Here is a 25387-nt window from a genome sequence, read left to right on the forward strand (position 1 = left end):
TTCTTGTTGAGAACTGTTTTGCCTGTAAATAAGCTTAATCACATAAGGAATGCAAGGAGAGCAATTAATGATGCTCCAGGGTGTACACATAGGGTAATGGAGAAGTAAGAGAGAATAATACAGTTTTTATTCTAGAAAGATGATATGGGAACATATTTGTATCAAAGTTCAGAACAGTGACTATTAAATAACAAAAGTCTCAGTGTTGCATACTGTCATGGTTTGGCCCAGCTAGCACAACAGCACCAGGACAGTCTCTCGCTCGGTGTCCCCATTTACGTCCAGCCTCATTAGGATGGCAGAGGCACCAGCAAAATGGGAGTAAAAAGATAAGCAAGGTTGTTGTCAATTGAGACAAGGGCAGGGGTGATGAGAAAATTACAACCAGCACTTTAAGATCTCCCTCCCCCATCCCTCCTTTCTTCCTGGGCCCAGCTCACTGTTCCCAATATCTCTACCTCCTCCCCCCTCAACAGCTCAGAGGGGTAAGGAATGGGGGATGTGGTCAGTCTCTCATAGATGGGCTCTGCTGCTTCTGTCTGCTCAGATGAGGACGACTCATGGCATTCTTCCCCTGCTCCAACATGGGATTCCTCCCCCAGGACATAGTCCTTAATGAACTGTTCTGGTGTGGGTTCTTTCCAGCAGCTAGGGCTTCTGCTGATATAGGGTCCCTCACATGGGACGCAGTCCTTGGTGAATATCTCTGGCGTGGATTCTTTGCCACAGTTGCAGTTTCTGCAGTTACAGAGTCCCTCTCTCGGGACAAGGCCTCTTCTGGGCATAAGTTTAATGAGCTGCGTTGTCGTGGGTTCCTTCCCACAGTTACAGCTGTGGATATTGGGTCCCTCCCTTGGGACACAGCCACTTCCAGACATAGTTTTAAAGAAGAAAATCCCTGCCCCTGGCTCAGGATCTGTAGTGAAGTGATTAGGTCCCTCCCATGGAACATGGCCTCGTCTGGCCATAGTCACTGTCCCTGGCATAGGGCCTTTAATGAAGTGAATCACTGCCACTGGTCCAGGGCCAGCTTTAGCAACATGAATCTCTGCCCCTGATATGGGGTCATTATCAAAATGAATCTCTACCGCTGATGCGGGGTCTTTAAAGAAATGAAAATAAATCTCAGCTTCACCAGCCCTCTCCCTAGAATGCAGGGGAGTCTCTGCTCCAGCACACCTCCTCCTCTCTTTCATCACTGACCTTGGAGTCTGCATGGTTGTTTCTCTCACTGTTCCTACTCCTTGAACCTCCACCAGCCAGAAGAAGAAGAAGGGACAGAAGAAACAGGAAGAAGATGGAGGAAGAATCCTCCTCTTCCAACTTCTTAAAAAGTGATCGTGGAAATGTCTAATTAGCTCAGCCCCAGAAGTGGGTCTGGTTCAGAGCTGGGGAGAGTTGTGAGCAACTACTTACAGGAGCCATCTTTATAGCTCCTTCCCCCTTATCAGAAAAGACTGTTGTGTCAAACCGTGACATATAGGTAAAACAAGTGCTTCAGATAATTCTTCGGATTCTAGATGTCTATTGTCATAAGTAACTCCTTAAGTTCTAATGCAGAAAACGGAATTTAATGTCATTTCACTAGATTTCTACAGAGAAGGATATTCCTTTATGATGAAAACAACTGGAAACATCTTGCCTTGTGATTTCCTCCTCTATCATTTATAAGCTGATTGATTAAATTATATTCTGATAATTTAAAGGCAATTGGAAGTGGGTTTTGAAGAATACTAACCTAGAATTACTATTAAACTTGTGGATACTCAGTCAAAACAGTAGAAAGATTTTTAGAGCAGCTGACTAGAAACACTCTAGATGCCAGACCACATCTAGCAATTTTTCCACATTTGTCTTATTTCTCTACAGAGTATCTATTCTATCAGTATTACTGAAGTGAGAGTATGTATTCAGATACTAGTATAGTCCTACTTTTTTTGAAATTAAAATATTAGCCAGTAACTAATCTCAACCTGGCTTCAAACTTTCTCCAGTCAACATAACTCTGATACCTGGAACTTCTTTCAGTAACAATTCTAAATAAATGTGTAATTCATATTTCAAGATAAAGACTAGGTGTTACAAGTGGGGGGTTTCTTTCTTTTCAGAACTACTTCTACAATCACCAATATAACTCTACACGATATTCATGTTTGATTTTCCTCCCAGTTTTTCAGTCCAGATAAGAGTTCTTGTCTAGTTGAACTTGAATTTCAAACAGCAAAATTATTTTTTTAGCACAGTGTGCTGGTTACTTCTTCCTTCCTTGATCAAGCATTTGCTACATCATTATACAAGGTATGAGTAAGAAAATCACATCTCACTTTCTAGCAGTTTGTATACTGGGATTTATAGACCTTCTTCATTAAAATGACTTGATAATAATAGAGAAAAGTATGCTTACATTTGATGAAAATAATAAGAAAAAAAACATTATAGAATGCTTCAGTGAAGGACGTAACCCTGATTAAGTGTGTGTTTGTAGTAAAAGTCAGATACTGAAGATATTCCTTAAATATCTGAAGTAAGTAAAACTTCCTTTATTTAATTTGGCATTTTATCCCAATTATGGCAACTAACGACCAACAAGATACTTTGGAAGAATTAGTATAAACTCGCAGTATAATCAAGAAATTTCCCTGTAACAATTATGAAGCAATCAACTTTTCTATGGTAGGAACAGAAATCAGTGGACCTGTGAAGTTCTTACAGTCTCAAATTATTTTCTGTGTTCTTTACTATGCTCTGATTGAATGCTGGGGAAAAAAAGAGGCAAGAAATATTTTAATTTTATTATATATATTTATTATATATATTATAATTTATAAAATATTGAGTTCATCTGGTCATTAAGTCCTTACACAAAAGAAAGGAAGAGCTACTTTTATCTGCAGTTTTAAATTGCCATTCTTCCTTGAAGTCTACATACATGTAAGAACTCTCTGATATTGCCATACTTCAGCAATTAAAAAGGTTGCAGATGAGTTGCAGAACCAGCTGGTAGGATACACAAACTTCTTGACAGTAGCTACAGTAGTGTCCTAGTATTGTCAGAAGAGATGGTGAAGCTCATTTAAGCCCAAAATATTTTGAGTTGTTAATGTTTTGCCAGTGATAATTGGAATTAATTTCAGTAATATTTTTCTTTAAAATTATTAAATGGGCACTTCTTGATCACATACAACTTTTAAGCAGATATTTGTAATATTGTACAGATACAGAGAGAAAAAAACAGATCTAGATGTTTCTGTTAAGGTGAACTTGAGCTAGAAATCATAATGAAGTTTTCAGAGGGAAATACCGATTGAGTAGAAAACTAAGCTATTTAAAGAGACAGAAGTGTGAGTTATGACAATTTACTGACTGAGCATAACTTACACCCCTTATGTTGTAATAAAGTATCTTTATATTATTTAATCATCTGTCTTGATTTTATCATCCTTTCTGTTCCCTCAGAAGCCAAGTCATCTTTTTCTTTCTTTGGTAACATTATTAGCATTCTTAATTCAGCCATATTTTTTTCTACCAGGAACTGACCATTAGATATTCTTGATGTTGAATTTTTGTTTCCTTGCTATGTGCTTTGTCTTTGTGATCAGTAAAAAGAGTCCAGTATGAACTTCAGTTTTCATCATATTTTGTGTTACAGAGCAGAATAATAAAGTGATTTTAGAGACATTGCTTGCCAGAAGTAGTTCTTTGTAGCATAAGAATGCCTTATACACATGACGAGTCTTATTCACTACTGATGGAAGTGCTCCTGAGCAACAAAGAGCCCTGACAAATTGAGTTTCTGAGTTTATCACTTTATTTATTGCTGATTTCTCTACTTCTATTTCATCCATACTCTTAATTCTCAGATGCAGTATGCTCTAGTAGTCAGCCACGCTAATGAAGAGCATAGAGTGTCTTAGATTCCAAGTCTTTTCTACTCTTTTCATTTTGACTTAACTCTCCTTGTTTTATGTTTAAGTGTCTTATAAAAGACTCTTAACCAGCATTTGGTGCCAAAGTAGTCTTCACTGTCATTGAAGAATTTTAGTTTGGATGCTACCCAGACTCAAACATGTATAGGTTGAGAACAGTTATGTATTCCTTTGGATGTATTTCTAAATCCACATGGTATCACATCTGTAGAAATTAGTAATTATTTAGAAGTGCAAATGTTGTAAAGCTGTTTGGCCAGTATGATACAGCATGCAGAAAGTTCACAGCTACATAAATATCTGGATTTAAAAGAGAAATTAGGGGTTTGTTGTTTAGTTTGGAGATTTTTTATAAGATAGTATCATCACTTCATTAAGATGTCACTAATGTTTTAGTATTGTTTATAATCTCTTTCTACTTGAGAAAGTTTATATTCTTATTTTGATTAGAGATACCATGATCCTATCATAATGAAAAACACATAGATGCGTATTATTGAAGGTGAACTAAGTGCAGCATATTATAACCTCATCTGGTTCTAGTTTTGCAAATGAATTTGTCTTGTAGAGCTTCCTGTCTCCACTTAAAAATTCTCACAAGTTATCTGCAAATTGTTTTTTTTTTTTCTTTCCCTTGTTGGTCTCTCTTCATTGTGGCAACATTGATGCTAAGGAAATCATTTACACAGACTTGAAGGATAGTAGAAGGGAATTCAAAATGAGTCCTTGGTTTTGTGGTATTGCAACATTACTGGTAAAAGAGTGTTAATTTTGAAAAGGATATTCAGTTTTTTCTCTTTCTTGTAAATATTGAGACCAGATTTTCCGTCTAAAAAGTTTTTGCAGCATTGTGAGTACTCTGCCTTCATGAGTATTACTATTGATTTGCTCTTGTGTAAGGATCAAGAATATCATTAAAAGTAGTTTTAATGCTGTTTTGCTGACACTTGAGGTTTAGTAACTTTTTTTAGTTTGGGCCTTAGGAAATAGGTTTTGTGTTTTGGAAGGTTTTATGTCTGGTGATTTTCTTTGTTTTTTCAAAATATTTGGAAAAAAAAAAAAAAAGTAAAAGTTTATAAGATGAAATGGTAGTACTTTGAGGCCACATTGCCTGAGGCAAGCATGAAGTAATTTTAGTTGGCTAGCATCAGCTCCCTGTAATGTGACAAGAAGCATGATGGGAAAAAGACATGAGGTCAGAACTTCTTTACAAGCAAGTTTACTTTATCCAAAAGCTGAGATGGCCCCAGAGGCATGTTAGCACAATTGAGAGTATCTGTTGGTCTACTTTGGCTTACACTTGAGGATGAAGCATTCAAAAGATGTGTGTCAGAAGACAGAGTGAAGCTCAAAGCTGTAGTCACAAAGTCTGTTTTGCTGCATCAACCAGAATCTGAGCATCTACCGATATATCCTAATATGTGATTAATTCATATTCATAATTTCAAAATTTTCATGACTGTAATATGCATACTTATTTGAGCACACAACTTGTCAAAATTTGAGTGGATATAGTCCTCTAGTATAATGACAGCTTCTTGAATTGACCAGGACAACAGCTTTTCTTCTTGTGGCTCATTTTTTTCATTTCTTAATATAGTATTTTTTAGCTCATTTTAAGACACATTTAATCCAAATTTGATTTTCAGAGAAAGTGCTAGATATTTCTTTGGTGGCATTGTAATATACTGGTAACCAGGAAAAGCTGTAAATCCAGTCCTATAATTACTTCTGTAATGCTAGTATTTTCTCCCACTATTTAGATACACTTTTAGATATCTAATTTAGGTTTTCCACTCCAGAAAAAATTATGTATTGCTACTCAAGTGTGGATTTGTGGGTCTTCAGACAGTGTGGCTGTTTCATAATTATGTTCATTAACTTTTATGGTTCCATTTTTATGATTTTACAAATGCCATTGGCTAAGTTTTATGATTATAACATGCAGCAATGATACATTTCTTCCCTTCCTCATCCCTTCATTTGATCTTCAAATAAATTCATCTCAATTTTCATGCAATCAGACCAGCATTAAAAGTTAATAAAGCTGCCTGGGTGTTTTATTTTCACATTTAACTACATAAATTTAATTATGTAAAAAATACTCATCCAATCTGAAATATTACATAATCCTAAGAATTTCAGGAAATGTAATATCCCAATAACCTAAAATGTGTGTTTGATACAGAGTGACTTAAAAAGCAAACCAGTGCAATCTCACATAATCATTTTCAATATTATTTTCATCTGAATGTTAACTCACACAGATATTTCCAAATTTTTTGTGCCTCAGAATAGAAAAAACAAAACCCATTTATATTAAACAGTGAGATGTTAATTTTTAATTATGAAAGCAACAACATGTTTTCAACAATTCATTTTTATGAAATACAGGTATTATGACATGATACTGATGCCTTTCATAAAATTACAACTGGTAAATGTTTGTAATGTTACTAAAAATTAAACTGAAATTTTCTAAAAACCACTAGTGAATATGTACAGCAACACAATTCACAATTTGTAATTCAGTGTTCTAAAACTGAGGACTAAATGAGGAGGAAAAAGACTACAAGTTTTTCAACAGTTAAATCTGTAAAGTACAAAACAAAGAGGACCACACTGGGAATCGTAATTTTCAAACAGGGTTTTGAATACTTTAGTAGGGGAATCATCTGCTCATATGGGCAGAAAGAAAAACATAGTTGAAAAGTCCTCATCTACAAAAAAAAAAAAGGTACATGTGTATATAAATATATGCATAAATATTAAGTCATCTTTCATATACTTAATGCAACAGAATTTCTTGCATTTTACTGTTGGGATTTGCATCTGCATTGCTACACTAAATTGCCAGTCTAGGAAAAAAGTCAACTTTTATTGGAAGATATTACTGTTTTCATCAAAGTTCATTTTGAGTGGTTTGATTGCAGCTTTCAAGTCCTATGTTTGCCTGTAATAGAAAAGAAAGCACAATTTAACTTGAATGAACAGTGTGGGACTGATGAACACTAGTAGGATCAGACTAAATAGGGTATAACTTTTGCTGCTGTGACTAAGTGGAAACGATTTATTGTAATATTTTAAAGCTGTTCATGTGACTTATTTTAATTTTCTTCAGCATCTTTTTGGCAGCCCAAAAAGATGGGAATCTGGGAATGAGGAATTTTTCTTTATAACTAAAGTATGCACAGATACTGCAAAATATCTTAAAATATGACACCAAAAATCAGCATAAGGCAGATCCATTTTTCTGAAAAGGTGTACCAAAATTACATTCTCCTTGCAGTGAAAATGTATTTATGGTTTTCTCACCTCTGTAGCCTGTTGGGTTTTGAATGACATTTTGAAAGAATAATAAAGTCTCCCAGTTTAGCTAAAAAATAGATTAAAAAAATTAGTTCCCTAGAAGGTGAGTCCTGACTTGGTAACACTTGAGTAGTTAGCTTTCAGTTGGGAAAGCTACGTATGGGGATTTTAGAGCATAATCTCTGTCCCATTTGAAATTGTGGAGAAGATTCTCAACTTCACAGTTTTTTAAACTTAAACTCATTAATTTTGTGGATTGAATTCTGTGCTTATCAGTGTAATATCAGTAAATCTTTATCCAAGGTCTTTGCAGCTATGTTGAACCAAAAGATCAAATAAATGTATAGATGATCCTGAAAATTACATTTAATCTTTTAAAATTCGTTTGAGAAACAATATTTGGAGTGTACTATAAGACATGAGAAATGGGCTTTGTTGTCTCTGTGGGATTTACCTGTGCATCAGCAGCTCTAAATGTTAGATGTTATCTAGCTTACTTTTGAGTTTTAATATTCCACAGTTGTGATGACTGCTTCATCACAGTGACACAATCTGCGGATCTGGAGTGTGCAGAAGTATTTTCTCGCTCATTATTTCTAGTATTAGCTTTAAAAGTTAACAGTTCCCTTGATGCCAATTGATCTCTTGCATCCAAAGAACAGATATTAGGGCCACAATACCTATTGGTTTTCCCAAAAAAGTTTATTTCCACTTTGTAGTCTTGTTTGTTTGTTTGTTTTTTTATTCCATTTCAGGGATTTATCTCCTGCTATGTAAAAGTGCTTTGTATTGCTTTTCAAATTCCTTTTGCAATTCATCCATCTTGGAGAGATGCCCACTAAGTAGTCTGTTAACCCAGACTTGCTATATTCATTTCATCACTTGTTTATGGTGTAACTGCACTTGTGTCTCATATCTTAGAGACAGGACTTAGGCAAGAAAATGCCTCATTTCTCTGCAGATCAGAAACTGGACCCAACAGTAGAACTAGTATTGACAAAGATAAAGTTTCACTAAAATATCAAAGTATGGAGAGTATTGAACAGAAGGAGAACAAATACCTTCAGCACTATAGATTCTATTATACCCTTTTACCTTTCCTTTCCACTGATTTTAGTTCAGTTAAGCTTCAGTCAAGCTGAATTTTTCCGGTCCCCTATCAAGCATACTCCAAGAGTATGATTTGCTACTCCACATCTGTTGAAATAAAGCACGGAAATAAATGCTATCAGTGTATTGCTGTGTCTATTTCTTCCAAAAGCCTGTGGAACTGTAACAGAACAAAATAGAATCCCATTTTACACCAAATGAGAGATAAAAATTACTGTAGGCTTTGTCTAAAAGATGACACAAAAAAAAAATCCAACACCATCAAACCAACTAAAAGTCAAGCAAACAACCCCCAGTGATACAGAATCTGACCAAAGGTCCTTGTAGACCAATATCCTACTCCTCCTGATGGTGACCAAAAGCCATATACCTAGCAAAAGAGTAAACAGAAAATGAGATTATACTTTCTTAGGTTACTCTCAAAGCTTTCTAGTCTAATAGTTCGCAATTTGGAAGTTGCTTAAACCACAGATGATATCCTCTTTTGTAATATCTATTAATATATTTAATCATTTGGAGTTCTGATTTATGAGTTCCGTTGGCTTGCATTGATTCATCTTGAAGATATGAACAGTGGAGGTAGCAGCACAGAGGGATATGTCTATCCCTGAACTACCTACAGTCTGGCAGATTAGCATGACACAAGATTGGTTTCAGGTTACATCAATATACCAGGTTGTAAGTCATGACAGCTGAGGTTTCTAATTAATAATTTCTTTTAGATTTAGCTGCAGCTATGGAACTGTTACATCTATATCCAATAACAATCACCAGCCAGAATCTTGGCTTAAATAATTATGGAACATGACAGCTCTACTAGCAATGAGGAGCTGTAATCCTCAACTCAGCAGAAGAGTATTTTGGACAAAGTACTGACCCTCCAGAAAGAAGCAAAAATTCTGGCAGTAATTTCAGTTAAATCTCTTTTCACCCTGCAGCTGTGATGTGTATAAATAAAATGAGGGCTTTCAGATGATACGTGTATTTTTTTTACACTTGGATAGAAATATAAAAACATTGGAAAAATATATTTAAGACAGTGCCAAGCAGAAAGAGCATGGAGGGGAAAATACTGGGTCTTGAAAAACATGGTATGCCATTTTCTCTGAGAATGAAAAAATACCTCTGATTTATATCTGACAAGGTATATAGCACTCTCCAAAAATCACCATGGAAAAAATTCAAGAGAGTAATACCTATGTTATCTACCCTGATGAAGAACTGGCTGAATGACAGAGCCTAGAGGGTGGTGATTAACGGAGTTGATCAAGTCAAGTTGGAGGCCTGTCACCAGTGAGATTCCATAGGAGTCAATTCAGCACCAGTCTTATTCCTATGTTCATCAGTGACCTGGATGAGGGGACAGAGTGTACCCACAGCAAGTTCACTGATGACACCAAACTGCGAGGACTGGCTGATTCCCCAGAGGCTGTGCTGCCATTCAGCGGGATCTCGACTGGCTTGAGAGTTAGGCAGAAAGGAACCTCATGAGGTTCAACAAGGGCAATTACAGAGTCCTACACATGGGGAGGAACAGCCCTTTGCACTAGTACAGACTGGCCCACTGGAAAGCAGCAGCTCTGTGGAGAGAGAGAGACCTGAAGTCTTAGTTGACAATAAAATAACCATGAGCCAGCAATGTGCCCTCTTTGTATCAAATTTATTATAAGAATGAGTTCCTGTAAAACGTTGGGCTCCAAGGAAACTATCAGATATACAAGTTATTTTGATGGAAAGCTGCTGTTATAACCTCTAAATCCATAGTAAAAATTTTTAGGAGATATTAAGCAACTTTTCAGGTACTCTTTTCTTTAGGTGAATGCCAGGAGAAAAAGTTAGCCACATAAACACTCATTATTTTTTCACAATAATTAAAGTACTTACCTTCCTTAGCTGATAGCTACTAACTTTTATTTTAACTGTAAATACAGATATTTTAAGTAGTTCTTTAGGATGCAAACTTGTAAGCCCCAGATTTTAACTTTCTTTTTTTGCATTTTCATCTTCTATAGTGCTGGCCGTGGGCTGTATGGAATTGATAGCATGCCAGACCTGCGCAGAAAGAAATCTTTTCCCATTGTTCGAGATGTGGTAAGTAACTTCTGATGCCATGAAACTGTTGATTCCTTTGTCAGTTTTCTAGATCTTGCCTGTGATCACTATTGTTCACATGAATGATAGTTTGTCAACAATTCTTTATGGAAGAAAAGGACCTTGAGAGAATGGATTGAGACCAGTAGAAGATAGTGATGTGGTTGTCAAAATGTACTAGATAAATGTGAATATCTAATTGAATATTTAGATATTATTTGTAGAACCAAGTAATGTGCATTTTATGTAATAATAAACTACTCATTTTTGTGTTCAATTAGTTTATGGAGGCATCTGTTATTGAGTGCTTGGGATATCAATTGTCTTGATTTATTATGACACTGAAAGAACAAGAAAGTTTCTTTTAAAAAACAAGCCAGCTTCAGTATAAATGTTTTAAAGATTTATGAATACTTTCAGTACGAGATGAGGTATGTTATTTTAGCAGTTATTGTAGACAACAATCTAGACAAGTAAATTTCAGAAAGGTAAAAAAATAGCAGTTGCTTTGAGAGTTATTCCCACTTCTAGTCTAAACAAGATTAAGTAGTATCTCTGCTCTGAAGGATTTCAAGTGCCATTCACATATATCTTTTTTTTTTCCCCCTGAAGTATGGAACTCTTAACACAATAAAATACATATTTAGTCATTGGTGGTGGTGAGCCTCAAACTCACTGTAAAAGATATTCACTGTAGAATAGTCACTGTAAAAAATATAATATTTTCAAAGTAAAACAAACAAGAAAATTCACATTTTGAATGGTGGAATAAAAACTTTTGGTTTATTATTTTGTCAGTGATTACCGTGTAATGATTACTGTTTTACTCTTTAGTCATCAAAGGATAACTCTCTTCAAGGAATTCTATCTTTAACAAGTGAAAGTTGCAGAGTTCTAAAACTGAAATTTATTCTGGAATTTAATCATTACAGACTTACAGTATAGCTCTTAACATACGTTGTTTAACTGTATACTATAACTATATACTTATTCAAGATAGTAATTTATATTTCAATTCGTTTCTGCAGGCGTACACCTAAACCAATTTTATCAACTTAAAGGGTACTTATTATTTCAGACTTAGTGTAGGTCATCTTCATCTTTGAATGATTATATCTTTTTGAAGGTATGTGCATTGTAAGCAAGATTTTAAGCAATCTCGTGTGAGATCTGAGCTTGTAATAGATTGATTCCAAATTACCTAACTTAAATCAGTAACTGAATTATTAAATCCTTGTAAGAACTGATGCATTGTAATTACCTTTTTTAATGTTTATTTATATGACAGTTTTAGAAAAATAGAAATAATATTGCCAGAAAGTAGTAGAAGTGTCTTTTAACACTGAAATAGATATAATTTGAGAGGGGGGGGTTGCAATAAATCTGAAAAATTATTAATATTCTTTATAATTTCTTTCCCATCTTGACTGGATTTTTCAGGCTATGGTAAGTGCTTTTGTACTCATAAATATTCTTAAATGTTCATCATAACTCCTAGGAATTGCATGAATGCCATATTTTATGATGACCTTTATTGGAAAACAGAAAAATTATTTTATTTACTAAAACTTTAGTCATAAATGAAGTTGTGCCTTAGGTGAATAGCTTGTCCTCTGCATCATATATGCCAAAATGGTTACATCAAATTTGATCAAAATTATATGCATCTTCTTAATATGATCTCTTTGACTCCCATTTGTTTCCAGTTTTCAACAGCAGTATTACTAGTGCTCCTCTAAATCTCTAAGATTTTTTCACTAATGCATAGAGGCTCTCTACTTTCACTCTTGTTTTGAAGAGTCCTTTAAGAGGATAAAGCAATCAAAATCCATCTACAGGAACAGTTCTCTGTGCAGCAGTCATGAGTTTCATTGTGGGAAATTATTAGTGTTCTAGTAGAATGTATCTGGTAAAGAAAAGCTTGAACAGACCTCTTTTTAATGTTGAGCCAGAGAAAGAGTTGAGCACTTGCTGATATAACTGCTGCAACTTGTACTTCTAAACAAATATACTCTATTTTGTACTAGTTAGATCTTTTATCTGAGGTGAGACTACAACCAGGGAGAGGAATAGCAACAATGATAGTGGAGGTTAGAAGTACTTAACTCACAATGGCCAAGTACCTGTGGTGATCTGACCATAGACAAAGGTAGTTAGCTCTCGTTTTTGCCTCACCATGCTTTGTTCTTTATTTGTTAATGGAATTCATTTCAAATGTTATGAAAACTCTAGAAAATTCCTGGTTTAATTTTATTTAAAGGTGATTTTATACTGTACAATCACTGTAATTAGGCAAATTCATTATTTTGGTAATTCGAGAATGTATTATTATTTATCATCTGATTACTAGAACATAAGAATAATTTGTGAATCCTTGCTGCTGTTGTAAAACACTTTGCTTGCTTCATGCTGTTGAAGTGAGCACATTGGATAAAACAACTGCCCATTTCATCTGAAATAAATAATGGGCTGAAACTTCTTTCTATATGAGTCTCCATTAAAAAAGGTAGTATAAACTCTTTTAAGATTTTAAGATTGAAGAATTGCAACTGCCATATTCTCAGTTTTTGTGCATTACCAGAGAAATCATTAGATAAAGGCTAAATATCTGGACAATCTTACATTTAATTTGCTATTTCCAGTTAATTTGCTTAACTTCACTAATAATTAATAGAAAAATTGGATTGAAAATTTTCATATTCATACATTAAATAGATAAACTATAAAAATAATTAAACTATTTCTGTAATTGTGCATTGTAAAAATATTCTACTAAATGGAAATCATGATAATATGATTACATTTATTTATTTCACACATTTTTATTTGTTTCAGTTGTAGGGAAATGCCAATTAACTTGTTTGGTTTTGTTGTTTTCCATTCTATTTCTGACTAACCTTAATACTCAGAATGATCCTAGAGGTTGGATGGAGCATACTTTTGTGTCTATGCTATGAAAAATAGTATGCAGAAAATGTAAATGTTGCAGTAGTGTGTAGTACTGACTGTGTAGTTAAGCTGAGCTGCCATTTCCCTTCTAAATCTCTTTTCTGGACTTAATATTACAATTCTGTTGAACATCTCAGGATCAGACTGCAATTTTTTAAATAGAAAAATTATGGGAATGGAGTAAGAAATTTTGGACAATAATCTTTTTCTTTTCAAGTGTTTTCTTCCTCCTTTCTGCCCACTCTTTTCCCAAACAGAGTACAAATCTGTCTTTCAAAATAATAAAGTAGAGATCCCAAGAGTGATAAATAACTTGAAGTTGCTCAAAAAGAAACAGTTCTGTAATTTTGCAGCTTTTAGCTGCTGAAAGTAGTATTTTTTGTCAGATTTACTTCTGATGGGAAACAACAGCAGTCTAAAGATTCTTTCAAAGCAAAAAATTCTGATGGAAAATATAATCAGTAACCCGAAATCTTCTGTAAAAACAGAGGAATGATTATTGCATGACACAGCATTTATGAACAGTTGCAAAATGTTAACTTGACTGTTTCTAGATATCACTTTCTTCTATTATCCTTCCAACATGACAAACACTTTACTAAGTACAGCATCTTTATCTGTTTCCTATTAATCTTTGCTATTTTATGTAGGACACTGTACTATGATTTATAGACACATTTCTGATCAAAAAGCCAAATAGTTAAACTACATGATTCCAGGAGTAGCCCTTGGAAGAACTGACCTTCAAGAATATGTGACAGAGTTAAAATTGCTTCCCTACTTTCCTTTTTCCCACAGGAAATAGTATCTGTTTATTGACTTATACTGATAGCAGGAAACTGCAGTTCTAGTGGCTCATGCACTTTGATATATTACAGGAGGAGAGAACACAGTATCATTCACTACCTTGTTAAGGTTAATGCTATTATGCCCTTTATATTCCTGCCCTGTCAAATAGTCCACATTGCTCTGCAGCCTGGAATGGCTAGGATTATTATTTTTTTACCTAAAAGGATCAAATAATTTTCTAAGTATAAGGGACATGAAAAGTAGAGGTCTAAACTATAAAGCTAACATACTGCAGGCAACTGAATGTAAACAGATACTTTCCAAGACTTTGAGAAGAAACTTACATTTCAAGAGGGATCAGAAGATGGATGTTTTTAAAATTATCTCTATTGATTATGAGAACTGTTTCTTTTCTTCTTAATGTTTCAAATGCATTTTTGCTTGCCATTTCTCACTTTAATGCGTGGTTTCTGTAGCATTCGATTTTGTCACAAAAAGTCTTTCCTGACTTCGTCAGTCTCGCTGACACATAGCAATGGAATTTCCCATATTCACAGAAACAGAAGGAAAAGATGGTCACAGAGAAGAGAGCAGAATTACTTATTAATAACAGAGTAGGAAAAATGATAGAAAAATTAATAGGCTGGGCTTGGTAGACTCATAAGACTTTAAAAGAAAAAAAGAGGGATGTTCTTTTCATCCCATATTAACAGTAATAGGACAGTGATGAATCAAGTCAAATACGTCTGTGCCAAGGATGAATTCTTACCCTATAATTGGTTTCACAAGATTAATAATTTTGTGTCTATCTGTAAGTTTAATTATTATCAAGGGGAATTTATTGCAAATTGAATGGGTATATTCCCAGGGGAAAGTGAACATTTAAGATTAAAATTAACAATCTTAATGTCTCTAAAAAAAAAAAAAAAAACCCTAAACAAAACAAAACCAACCAAAACATTTAATTTGTTAATGTTTAAAATCATCAAATGGGAAGAAATTAGAATTGTCTCTCCATCCAAAGATTAATGATGCAGTTCCTCTCCTAATATAAGTCTAAATTGCTTCTGATCCACTATGTATTTCACAAAAATAAGTGTGTTGTATGCAAAATATCATTGAGACTTTCGCTGTAATGGCTCTATGATGATGGACTACAGAGAACCAGTTCACAGTAAGGTGAAAATCTTTATACTCACAACATGGACAACAACAGACTTGTATTTAGTGGGTGGTACAATTGATCATCCTCACACTGCTGAACTATAATGACAACAATATATGACAAAGAAGATGCTGGATTACAGAAGAACAAAGACAAAGCACAAGTATATAGGCTCACTTGGAATGATTTAGAGTGGGGGGAAGATGCATAAGCCCAATTTAGCAGGTAAAATATAGTAACATACCAGTGTTATGGTTAATATTTTGTACTGTGGAATAAATCTTATCTATTTCTGTCAGGCCAAAAGAATTATGAATAGAGATTCCAACTTAAGATATTTTTTGAAAACACAGAGAACTTGTTTCCCAAGCCTTTTTCCTTCTGCTCGACATAGTCACCAACTAATTCTCAAGGACTCATTTAAATTACAGGGCTGTTTCAGTAAGGAAGCTAAAATTTCCTTGTTTATTTATATTAAAAATACTTTAAGTGCCTTTGTATGTACTCTACTAGAGCAAATAATATTATCTGCACAAGCAAAGATGAGTCTTCAGAACTCCTAACATCTTTTGTGCAAAAGAGAACATATTGACACAGTATTTAGCCTTTCTTCCTCCCTCCAAGAACCACAGTATTTCTCCATATACCACTTCATAGTATTGAACGAATACTGTCTTTAAGCAAAAAAATTAATTTTAGGTTTCCCAAAGACTTTTTATTTAAGACAAGTATATATAATCAGTAAAAAAATGCTCAATGAATTACAAAAAAATTATCCAGACTGACAACTTGAATCATAACACTATGGCAAAATCATTTTCCATGTTGCTGCAGGCACAGACAGCTTCCAAATTAGGGCAGGATGGCTATCCTTGTACTACATTAATTTGGCTGGCAAAGCGGAAAAACAGTGGCAGCCTGTGATTTTAAAAACCTGTGCTGCAAACCTCTGAATTACAAGTTTTGTATTAGAAATGGTAGTTCAGCTAGACACTGCTGAAAGAAACAATAATGATGATGGAAGGTGTACTCGCATTATTTACTGAAACCTTAAAAGTTCTATGTTGCAAACATTAACTAGAAGTTCTTGTAACTCCTACAGTTTTGCCAAAATTCAGTAGCATAATCAAATGCTACTTGCTGTCCATTACATTTGGCAACTGGAGTTATTAGAATAATTTTTAACAGTTTTCCGTTTTCTTTAAACAGACACTTGCAGCTCGAAAATCTGGTATTTCCATGGCCATGCTCATCCGGACCTCCATAAACAATGACGAAATGGTAAGTGTTTTCAATGGCAGTTTAAGTCTTTTAAGTAACGGGGGAAAACAAATGTTCAAGCTCTTTAGAAATTATTTCAGCCTTAGACACTCCAAACTGGACAAAAATGATTGTATAAGCATTCAAATTTTTGTGTAGGAATTTTCAGGAATGTTGTGCAGAATTTACTTCCTGAGGCACAGGAAGTAAACCATATTTGTTTCTACTGACTCACATTGTGGCAGTCATAAAAGAGAGTACTTACTTCAGGGATATTTTTCTTTGAAATTGTCCAGCTGCATGATGACTACAGTCTTTCAACATCTATTTCTTGTCATTACGAGTACAGTTAGAATGACAGGACTCTGAAAGAAGATTTCCGTGCAGTGATTCTTTTATTTTCCCTGTCCTTATGGGTGACAATGTTTGATTTTGTAAATGCATCTTCTACTAACAACACGTGTGATTCTAGATAAAAAAAAAATGTTTAATTCATTCAAGAAGGGACCAGGTTTTCCATTATTGACTTCACTTACATTTTTGCAAAAGAAATTTTTAAACAAAAATGTAATAAGTGCCATTTTCTTCAAGAATAATTCAAGTGTGATGTAAGCAGATTTACGTGGCCGAACTACACAAAAGTACTTATTTGAAGATGTAAAGGCCCCTGTTGTGTTTCTTAAATTTTTTCTGCAAATGTAACTTTCTAGAATATATCCTACATTGACATGTTGAATTTTCCTTGCACTGTTGTTAAGCTCTGTAGTAGGAGAATCAAAGAGCAGAATATGTTGACAGATGTTCTAGGAACTGAAACCTATAGCACAAGCGTACAGACATCCATTGCTCTTCTTTGATGAATTTTTCTGTGCTTATCTGGTAACCATAAAGAACAATTTGGTAGTGCTCAGTGATGGATTGATGAGATAGGAAACAGCAGGTGTTTGAAACTATCTTTCAGTAGGAGAACTAATAATTTTGTTCTGTTATCTCAAATTAGCAACAAAGGTTGATAGAAAGAAGAACTGTGGAATCTTAAAAAGAAGTTAGAGGCTGAGAGAAAGTTAGAGACAAACTTATGCTATGCAAATGGTACAAAATAAAGTCTTTTCATGTATGTTATAGCTGCTGCAATAATGACTAAGTTCAGCAAAAGATTCTAAGATACTCCATATGTCTTACTAAAAAGACAAACAATTTTGAAGTATTACTACCTTTTATTACAATAAATACAGGTTCACTTATTCATTTATATGCTTCCCCTCATGCAAAAACTACCAGACTGGAACTTTGGAGGGATAAAGGTGCAAATTTTGGAGATTTTTTGGAGATTTTGCCAAAAAAATGCAGGTTGAGAAAGAATAATTTGGACTGCACTTACAGATTCTGGTATTCCTCGGGAAGAAAAATCTCAATGGAAAATTCAGTGTAAACATTTCTCCAACGCTTGCTGTCAATCACGAGAAACCACAAGAGAGAGAACTGGAAAGGGAAAAATAAGTTACATATATTTTTATGCCATTATACACTTTCGCATCCATTTGAACCATGACATCTGAAAAATAGTCTACCAGAAACAGATGTTTCTGAAAAAAAAAAAAAAAAACAAAACATAAGTTCAAAGGCAGACAATAAATATAATTTAGATACGTAGAAGTTCAGTTGATGAAATGTAAAAGGCAATTCAGAGAGGAGGTGAATGAGAAGTCTGTCTTATACCAGCTCTAACTATACATACTAAAGGGAAGTGAATATTCTTTTGAGGAAAAAAAAATATGGTACAGCAAATAAAATCACTTGCAATATATTTGAAAGAGGTGAAAAGTAATACTTTTCTACTTAGTTTGTATGTAGCCAGCAGAACTTAATTCCCTAAGGCATCATTAAACTGAGTGCAGTAGATTTGAAAACAAAAAGAACAGACATTTTCAAGCATAAAAGAACTCTCCAGATTCTCTCAACAAAAGCAGATGAAGAAGTGCAGTCATTGATGAGAGTTAAGGAAGAAAATCCCCTTTGGACAAGTCATTTCTTGGATTAAGCCTTCTCTGGTTTTTACTCTCCTTCTGCTCCTTCTGGAGGGAATATTAGTGACTCTGATGGAAGCAGGTTATTTGGCTGATTAGATTCAGTATAGAAATTCTTTGAACTAATGTCTTTTATTAAGAATCAAATGCCACTTACTGCAAAAATGAAAACCTGAGGTTAAATGCTTTGAGCTTTGTCATGCAACATGGCTATCTTTGTGTTACACATTCATGATACAGTAAGTTTGCATGTTCTCAGGCACTGACCCAAAGACATTTTAAGCAATGTCAAAATATTAACTTTGGTGAAACTTAAATATATGCTTTCAGTTGAGCACTCATTGAATTGCTTTGCTGAGCAAAGTGACAGATCTGCAAGTTCTGCAAATGAAAATAAAACACAGATGATGTAAAAAAAAAAAAAGTCTTTTAAGTAGTATATGAAAGAAATAAACTTCACTTTGGAGGATAAGCAGATAGCTAAATAATGCTCCTCAATATTAACAGCGATAAATAATGCCATGCCCAGAGCTCAGTAAATAGATAATAGATATACTTAAACAGAGAAGAAAATTAGGAATGAAAGCCTTTAGACAGGAAGAGAAATAAAATTCTCCTTTACAATTGTAGTTTTCTTTATTAACGACAGGAGGAAAATCAAGTTCAGCAGCAAAACAAATTATGTGTTTTAACTGAAAAAAAATTTACCCTCAGATGTTTATTTCAAGTCCTTTTGAGCTGGGCCATTTCATCACTTGCTACCATTTCAAAAATAGATAATTTTAGTGGCAAAATTCTAAAATTATTTATACTGTGAAAAAACAATGAAGTTTAACAGGGTGAAAGGGCAGGAATTGTATTGATACTACTTGAGTTCAGGAGTGTGAGACAGTAATCTTCAAAGGAATCTTCAGAGATGTGGAGGTTTCTGAAAAACATAATTCCTCAGCAAGCTGCATAAATTCACTTTATGTTGGTTTTGAACTTTTCTTTCTCACCGCTGTAGCTGGTAAGCTGTGACTTGAAAAGCAGAGGGTGAAGAAATGCACAGAGGTGAAGTTTGCCAAGTTAGATGGCCATGGCTAGACCAGTTCGTCAGTTCCTCTGCCAAATCAAACCAGTGCAAACTTTTGCTTGCTGTCAGGGCAGTTACTAGAAGTTTGATTGTCTCTGATGGGACAGCACTCTGGAGAGCAACTAAGAAAGCACCCTGGAGAGCAGCTCAGCATTTGTTTCAGTCTTTCCTGCTACATCAGCTTCTTTTCTTAGTTCAGTTCTACAGTGTTCTCAGAGGCGATACGATCAAGTGTCCATTAAATGTTTGACCAAATCTATTTGGCCAAGCTTCATAGGATGGATCATGTTTTTAGTATGCAACTATGAACTACAATAAAAGCTGTTGTAGCCTAAGCTACTTAACATTTAGGTCTCTTATTTGTAGTTCTTGAATCTATAAATCATTGCATTTATGGCTACATCATAATGATTTCCATGTAACAGAAGTATTTTCATTGATGGCCCTGACTGTGCAACATTATGCAGATATGCACACAAAAATTATTTTCTTTTTGTAGGAATATTTATTATTAGTATAGTATCTTGTATGTTTGAGTGAAGATGCAGATACATAAAATCAAGAGTATGTCAGCATGTTTTTAGGATAATATCTTGTGTTTGGCATATACTTACCACAGCTGAATATTAAAATTATGAGAGAGTTAATAAATGCTTACTCATACAAGTTGGCCTCATTTTCTGTACTATCAGAACTGTGGCAAAGATGTTAAAGCTCGTGTGGACAAACCACACAAATTCCAAAATGTTGTTTCCCAGTTTTCTACAGCTACACAGCCAGCATTCCATCTGTGTTGCAGTATATCCACACATGCTGAAGAGATAGTAAGACAGATAGGCTTTCAGAAACGTCCCTGTTTCCAATGAGCTACCTGTTTTAATATGGTTTCTTTTTTCTGAAAAAAGGAATTTATTAATTTATAAGAGAGCAGTTCTAGAACTTTCACTACATTCCTGTCAGCCATGTGTGCATTTAGTTAAAAAAAAAAAACAAAACAAATGAACAAACAAAAACCAAACCACTAACCGAAAAAGAAGGCCATATTTGTCTCTGATGCCAAGTGCTACCTACAGACTGCAGATTTTTTATTATTCTGAATAAATTAATTGGATTTACAAGATCTGGATGTCTGGCTTGAATAAACAAACCAGACCATTATGGCCATATAAGCCTATGTTTTCTGTACAAAACTTCAGTGATTGCTTTGCTTTCAAATTCCAAGGTACTAAGAAGCTAAGTTTCAGGTTGTTTGAAGTACTAATCGGTGAATAGCAAATAATTCTTTTTCTATTAGAACTGGTCATGAAACCTAAGCAAAAACAGTCCAAGAAATGGGTGTGAATTTCTGAGAGTATGTATCATTCTTGTTTATAGGTAAAAACCATCACGGTGCTTAAAAAGGAAGCACTGATTATGCTATTAGAGGAATACAGACAAAATGGAACTATTAAATTGTCCTACTTTTATTTGATAAAAAGATTATCTTGACACTAAATATTAAAGGATAGCACTCTGTATAGTCAAAGTAAATTTTGTGCAGTGTGTCTAAGTTCTAGTAGGAAGTATTTAAATATTCAGATGTTATGTGTTCATTACTTAGAATGCATCAATTTAATACTGATTATTTTTTAAATCTCTTCCTAAATATATGAAAAATATATAAGACTGTGTAATTTATTTACTCACTTCCGATGTAACTCTGTTGTTTCTGTGATAAAGCATTCATCCAGGGTTCTTTTGCCTTTAAAGTGCAAGGCAAAAAGAGTAAATCACTATTGTGAAATTAGTTCATAATTCTGTGTATATTCTGATATTTTCTAACACTGTAAGTGTAGTAGCATATACTTTCACTTGTGTTAAAAAATACTCCAACCAAAGTTATGATTGCTTTTTTTCTAACCCAACAGAAAATACATGTCTTCAAGAAGACATTGCAGGCTTTGATCTATCCCATATCATCAACTACACCCCATAACTTTGAAGTTTGGACTGCTACAACTCCTACATACTGTTATGAATGTGAAGGTCTACTTTGGGGCATAGCCAGACAAGGCATGAGATGCACAGAATGTGGTGTCAAATGCCATGAGAAGTGCCAAGACCTCCTAAATGCTGACTGCTTACAGAGTAAGTACTTTCTGACAGTTAAAGCTTTGCAATTCTTCACACTTCACACTGGGGCTGTTTAGTGTAGAAAAGAGAAGACTAAGGAGGGATCTAATTAGTACTTACAAATATCTAAATGGTGGGTGTCAGGAGGTTGGGGCAGCACTTTTTTCTATGGCATCTAGCAACAGAACAAAGGGTAATTGGATGAAGCTGGAACACAAAAAGTTCCATTTAAATATAAGACTGTTCAGGTGATGGAGCAGTGGAACAGGCTGCCCAGAAGGGTTGTGGAGTCTCCTTCCTTGAAAGTCTTCAAGACCTGCCTGAACATGTTCCTGTGTGACCTGGTCTAGGTTGACCTGCTTCTGCAGGGGGTTTGGACTAGATGATCTCTAAAGATCCCTTCCAACCCTACCATTCTATGATTCTATGATTTTCTGAAATGAGGGGCCAGATCATCAGGAATCAGTGAAGGCAAGGTAATGCTCATTGACACCTACTGTTAATTTGGCCTTTGTTCTTGGAACTTGCTAAATATTTCTGGTCAGTTAAAAAATAATATTTGGTAGCATCAGGATATTATTTATTTTTCATTGTCTATGGCAACCTATAGAGCAATTTGTTTCATGACATAAATCTTCTTTGTCTTATTTAACTCAGAACACAAGAAAAGTCAAAGCAAAGTTTTCTAAAAAATGTCCCTAATATTTATTGTGGTCAAATTAGTATGCTATAGAATGAATAAAAATATGAAACAGTAAAATCTCATCCTTTCAAAATACCAAACCATGTATGTGTAAGAGAAAAACAAATATCAGCCAGAAAGTCCTTTGAAACTAGACTTGAAGTGAAACAAACTTTTTCTTTGCTTTTTCATTGGCCAAATTGATTCCAACCATTATGCATAATATCCAAAAATATCTGAGGTATATTTAAACCATACTTAAATTGCAACACTATAACTACACAGATCCTAAGCAATAGAAAATTGAGACCTACAAACTTTGTTAAATTCTGATTTTTAAATGGAAGGGACTTTTACAGGTCTGGAGTTGTTCTGGATTGTTCACTGTTGATTTTCTCAAGGGTTTACCAAGCCTCCTACATACAGGAAAAGTACACAGATATTCCAGTCAGGTCTTCTTTCTTCCCACTGTGTTCTCTATGTGAGGACCTGTCACAAGGGATAGATTCTCAAGATTCTCAATTTCCTAGAGCAACTGACCCCATGGAGCATAAGTTAATGATAAATTTCTAAATCTAACTGCTTAACTGTGCTTGTGTTTCTACACTGTGGTTGAAACTGGGCTGTGTTTGACGGCTAAGCTTTTGAGATAGTTTCACAATTGAGGAAAAAAAGTTTTCTTTGAAAATCAAATGTTATAGAAGTATTTGTGCAGCACTGATTGTTGGATGTTAAATTTTCTAAAGTGTATAAAATAAAAAAGATACTTGTGAGCTTCTTCAATAAGTGCAAATCTGTTACCTGAACACTGACAAAAGAAAGTGTGATCATGGTGTCAATTCCTGTTCACTTCTAGTGACTAAGTGTCCCATTTCATTCTAGATACCTTATAAGACTAGTTAAAAATATCTAATTTCACATCAGCCGATTGATCTTTCTGTTTTAGGCAGTTAATTGCAACCCTGGTTCTGCTGGGAATCACTTAGCTTATATTATCTGGACACTTTGAGGCACGAAAATGAGTTACAATGATGAGTTTGTACTGCTGGCAGCAGATATGTTCAAGTCACTTGTCATCTGACAACTCTTGAAGTTGATGTAGGAAGTAGAAATAGTTTTCCTAAATTTCATCTCTCTCCTCATGCACATCTTGCTTAACAGTATTTATACACAGGAGGTATAAAACATGGAGGAGGGGCGCTGAATGAGAATAGGGAATGTGGGATTCATCTTATAGGAAGGCCTCAAAATAAATCTGAATGGATTGCAGTGGATCTAATTGAAACTTACTCTCTGCACATTCTTCAAGTAATTGGGCTATTTAGTGCTCCCTGAAAATGCATTGTGTTCTGTGGCAAAGAGATGGCTATCAAGTGTTCTGTACAGTGTTAAGGGATTTCTCCTATTTTAATAGAGATTTCTAGAAATGTTTATCTAGAAATAATGCATAGCTGAAACATTCTCCATCAGAAGGGAATGTTTTCTTCCCGAGGATTTAGGAGAATAGTATCTCATGTTCTAATGTATTGTTTCAGAAATATCTTTAAGAAAATCCCAATTGTTTCACTGTGTAAGACAAAAAAGATATCTTGACATAACCATAGTGAAATAAAGTACTACAAAGAACAAATAATTATGAGCATTGTAACCATACCTTTCTACTTGGATGAACTTTTCTGATCTTGTTAGTTGGATTCTTGTCTCACCAAACACGTGTGAAAATTCTACTCTATTCCACTAGGCCTAACCTATTTACTGCATGCCCTACAGTCCCTTTGTGAATTACGTTAGTGGGAGTTGGGACGTTTTTGTTTTGGAAGTTTGACATTCAAGAGCATTTATTTTGTCTCATGGACCACCTGTCCTGTAGTAAATTCTTAAGTACAACATAGACCAACAGCTTACTCTAAAGACATACCTCGCATCATATCACTCTTAATGTTAAGAACATTGCAATCTGATTGTTAGGATTTTGATTCATTTTTTATCAGAGAAAACAGCAAGTCTTTTCCTTCTCATTCCTGCAGAATTTTGCAGAATGAAAAATAAAAGCTTCCTAAGCGTCTCTACAATCTAGTGTATGCAGAGAGCCACAGTTCAAATAAGATTTGTTATTACAGCTATTTCTGCTCAGTTATAAAAGCATTGTGAGAAAAGCCAGATCCAAGATCATGTCCCTGACAATATCAGGTTTGTGAGTTTCTTGCAATCTTCACCTAATCTATGATTTCTCATAATAGGTAATGGCTAAGATAGGTTGTTCTTTCTGAGGTCTCTTAAAACAGATAAAATCTCTTGTCACTGTACACAGTAGAAAATAATGTTCAAGCTCAGGTGTAATACTTTTGTGTATCTGTTTGCTTGACCTACAGTTTGGTTGCAGTTCACTTCCATCTAAGCAAGACTATAGGAACTGATCCCAAATGTTTCTGTTGCCATACCTTCATGTTACTGACACTCAAAAGTAGTAACTCTTTCCCTAGATGATGAAACACTTTCACATGATATTTACATGCTAACCATGCTTCTTCCTGCTCCTCCCTTCCCTCTGTCAAGGAAATTGCTAATAGCTTTCTAAGAGCTGAGCTGCTTTTCAGAGTACCACAACCACATAAGTGTCATGAGAGATGTATCTATGTCTGAAATAGCTGAATCTTGGCTACAACTGAGAAGCTATGAAATATCTTTATACACAGAGTAAAAATATCCTTTTTATCTTATTTTTCATTCATCTGAAGAAAAGCTCAGAGGTTCCCTGTCCCATATCACCAGCCTCAAAAAAGTAACAAATGGTTCAAAGCACAATGTTGCCTTTGAAGAAATTTTACTAATGTATAAATGATAATGTTGAGATAAAGTATGCAAAAACATAAATAGGGTTGACAGTCATCT

At 34.6% G+C, this 25387-nt stretch overlaps 1 protein-coding gene across 3 annotated transcripts in view; it reads left to right on the forward strand.

Annotated features, from left to right (window-relative positions):
• The window catches only part of UNC13C (unc-13 homolog C), a 218198-nt gene that overhangs the window by 81100 nt on the left and 111711 nt on the right, over positions 1–25387 (forward strand). For 2 of the 3 annotated variants that reach the window (XM_061999969.1, XM_061999970.1), the window contains 3 exons: positions 10358–10436; positions 16549–16620; positions 21609–21828. In XM_061999969.1, the coding sequence (XP_061855953.1) occupies positions 10358–10436; positions 16549–16620; positions 21609–21828 (371 nt within the window). Of the gene's footprint in view, positions 1–10357; positions 10437–11876; positions 11883–16548; positions 16621–21608; positions 21829–25387 lie in introns of all 3 variants that reach the window. The other variant, XM_061999968.1, reaches the window with a different exon arrangement.

The sequence above is a fragment of the Colius striatus genome, chromosome 7 (genome assembly GCF_028858725.1).
Source record: "Colius striatus isolate bColStr4 chromosome 7, bColStr4.1.hap1, whole genome shotgun sequence".
Taxonomy (NCBI): domain Eukaryota; kingdom Metazoa; phylum Chordata; class Aves; order Coliiformes; family Coliidae; genus Colius; species Colius striatus.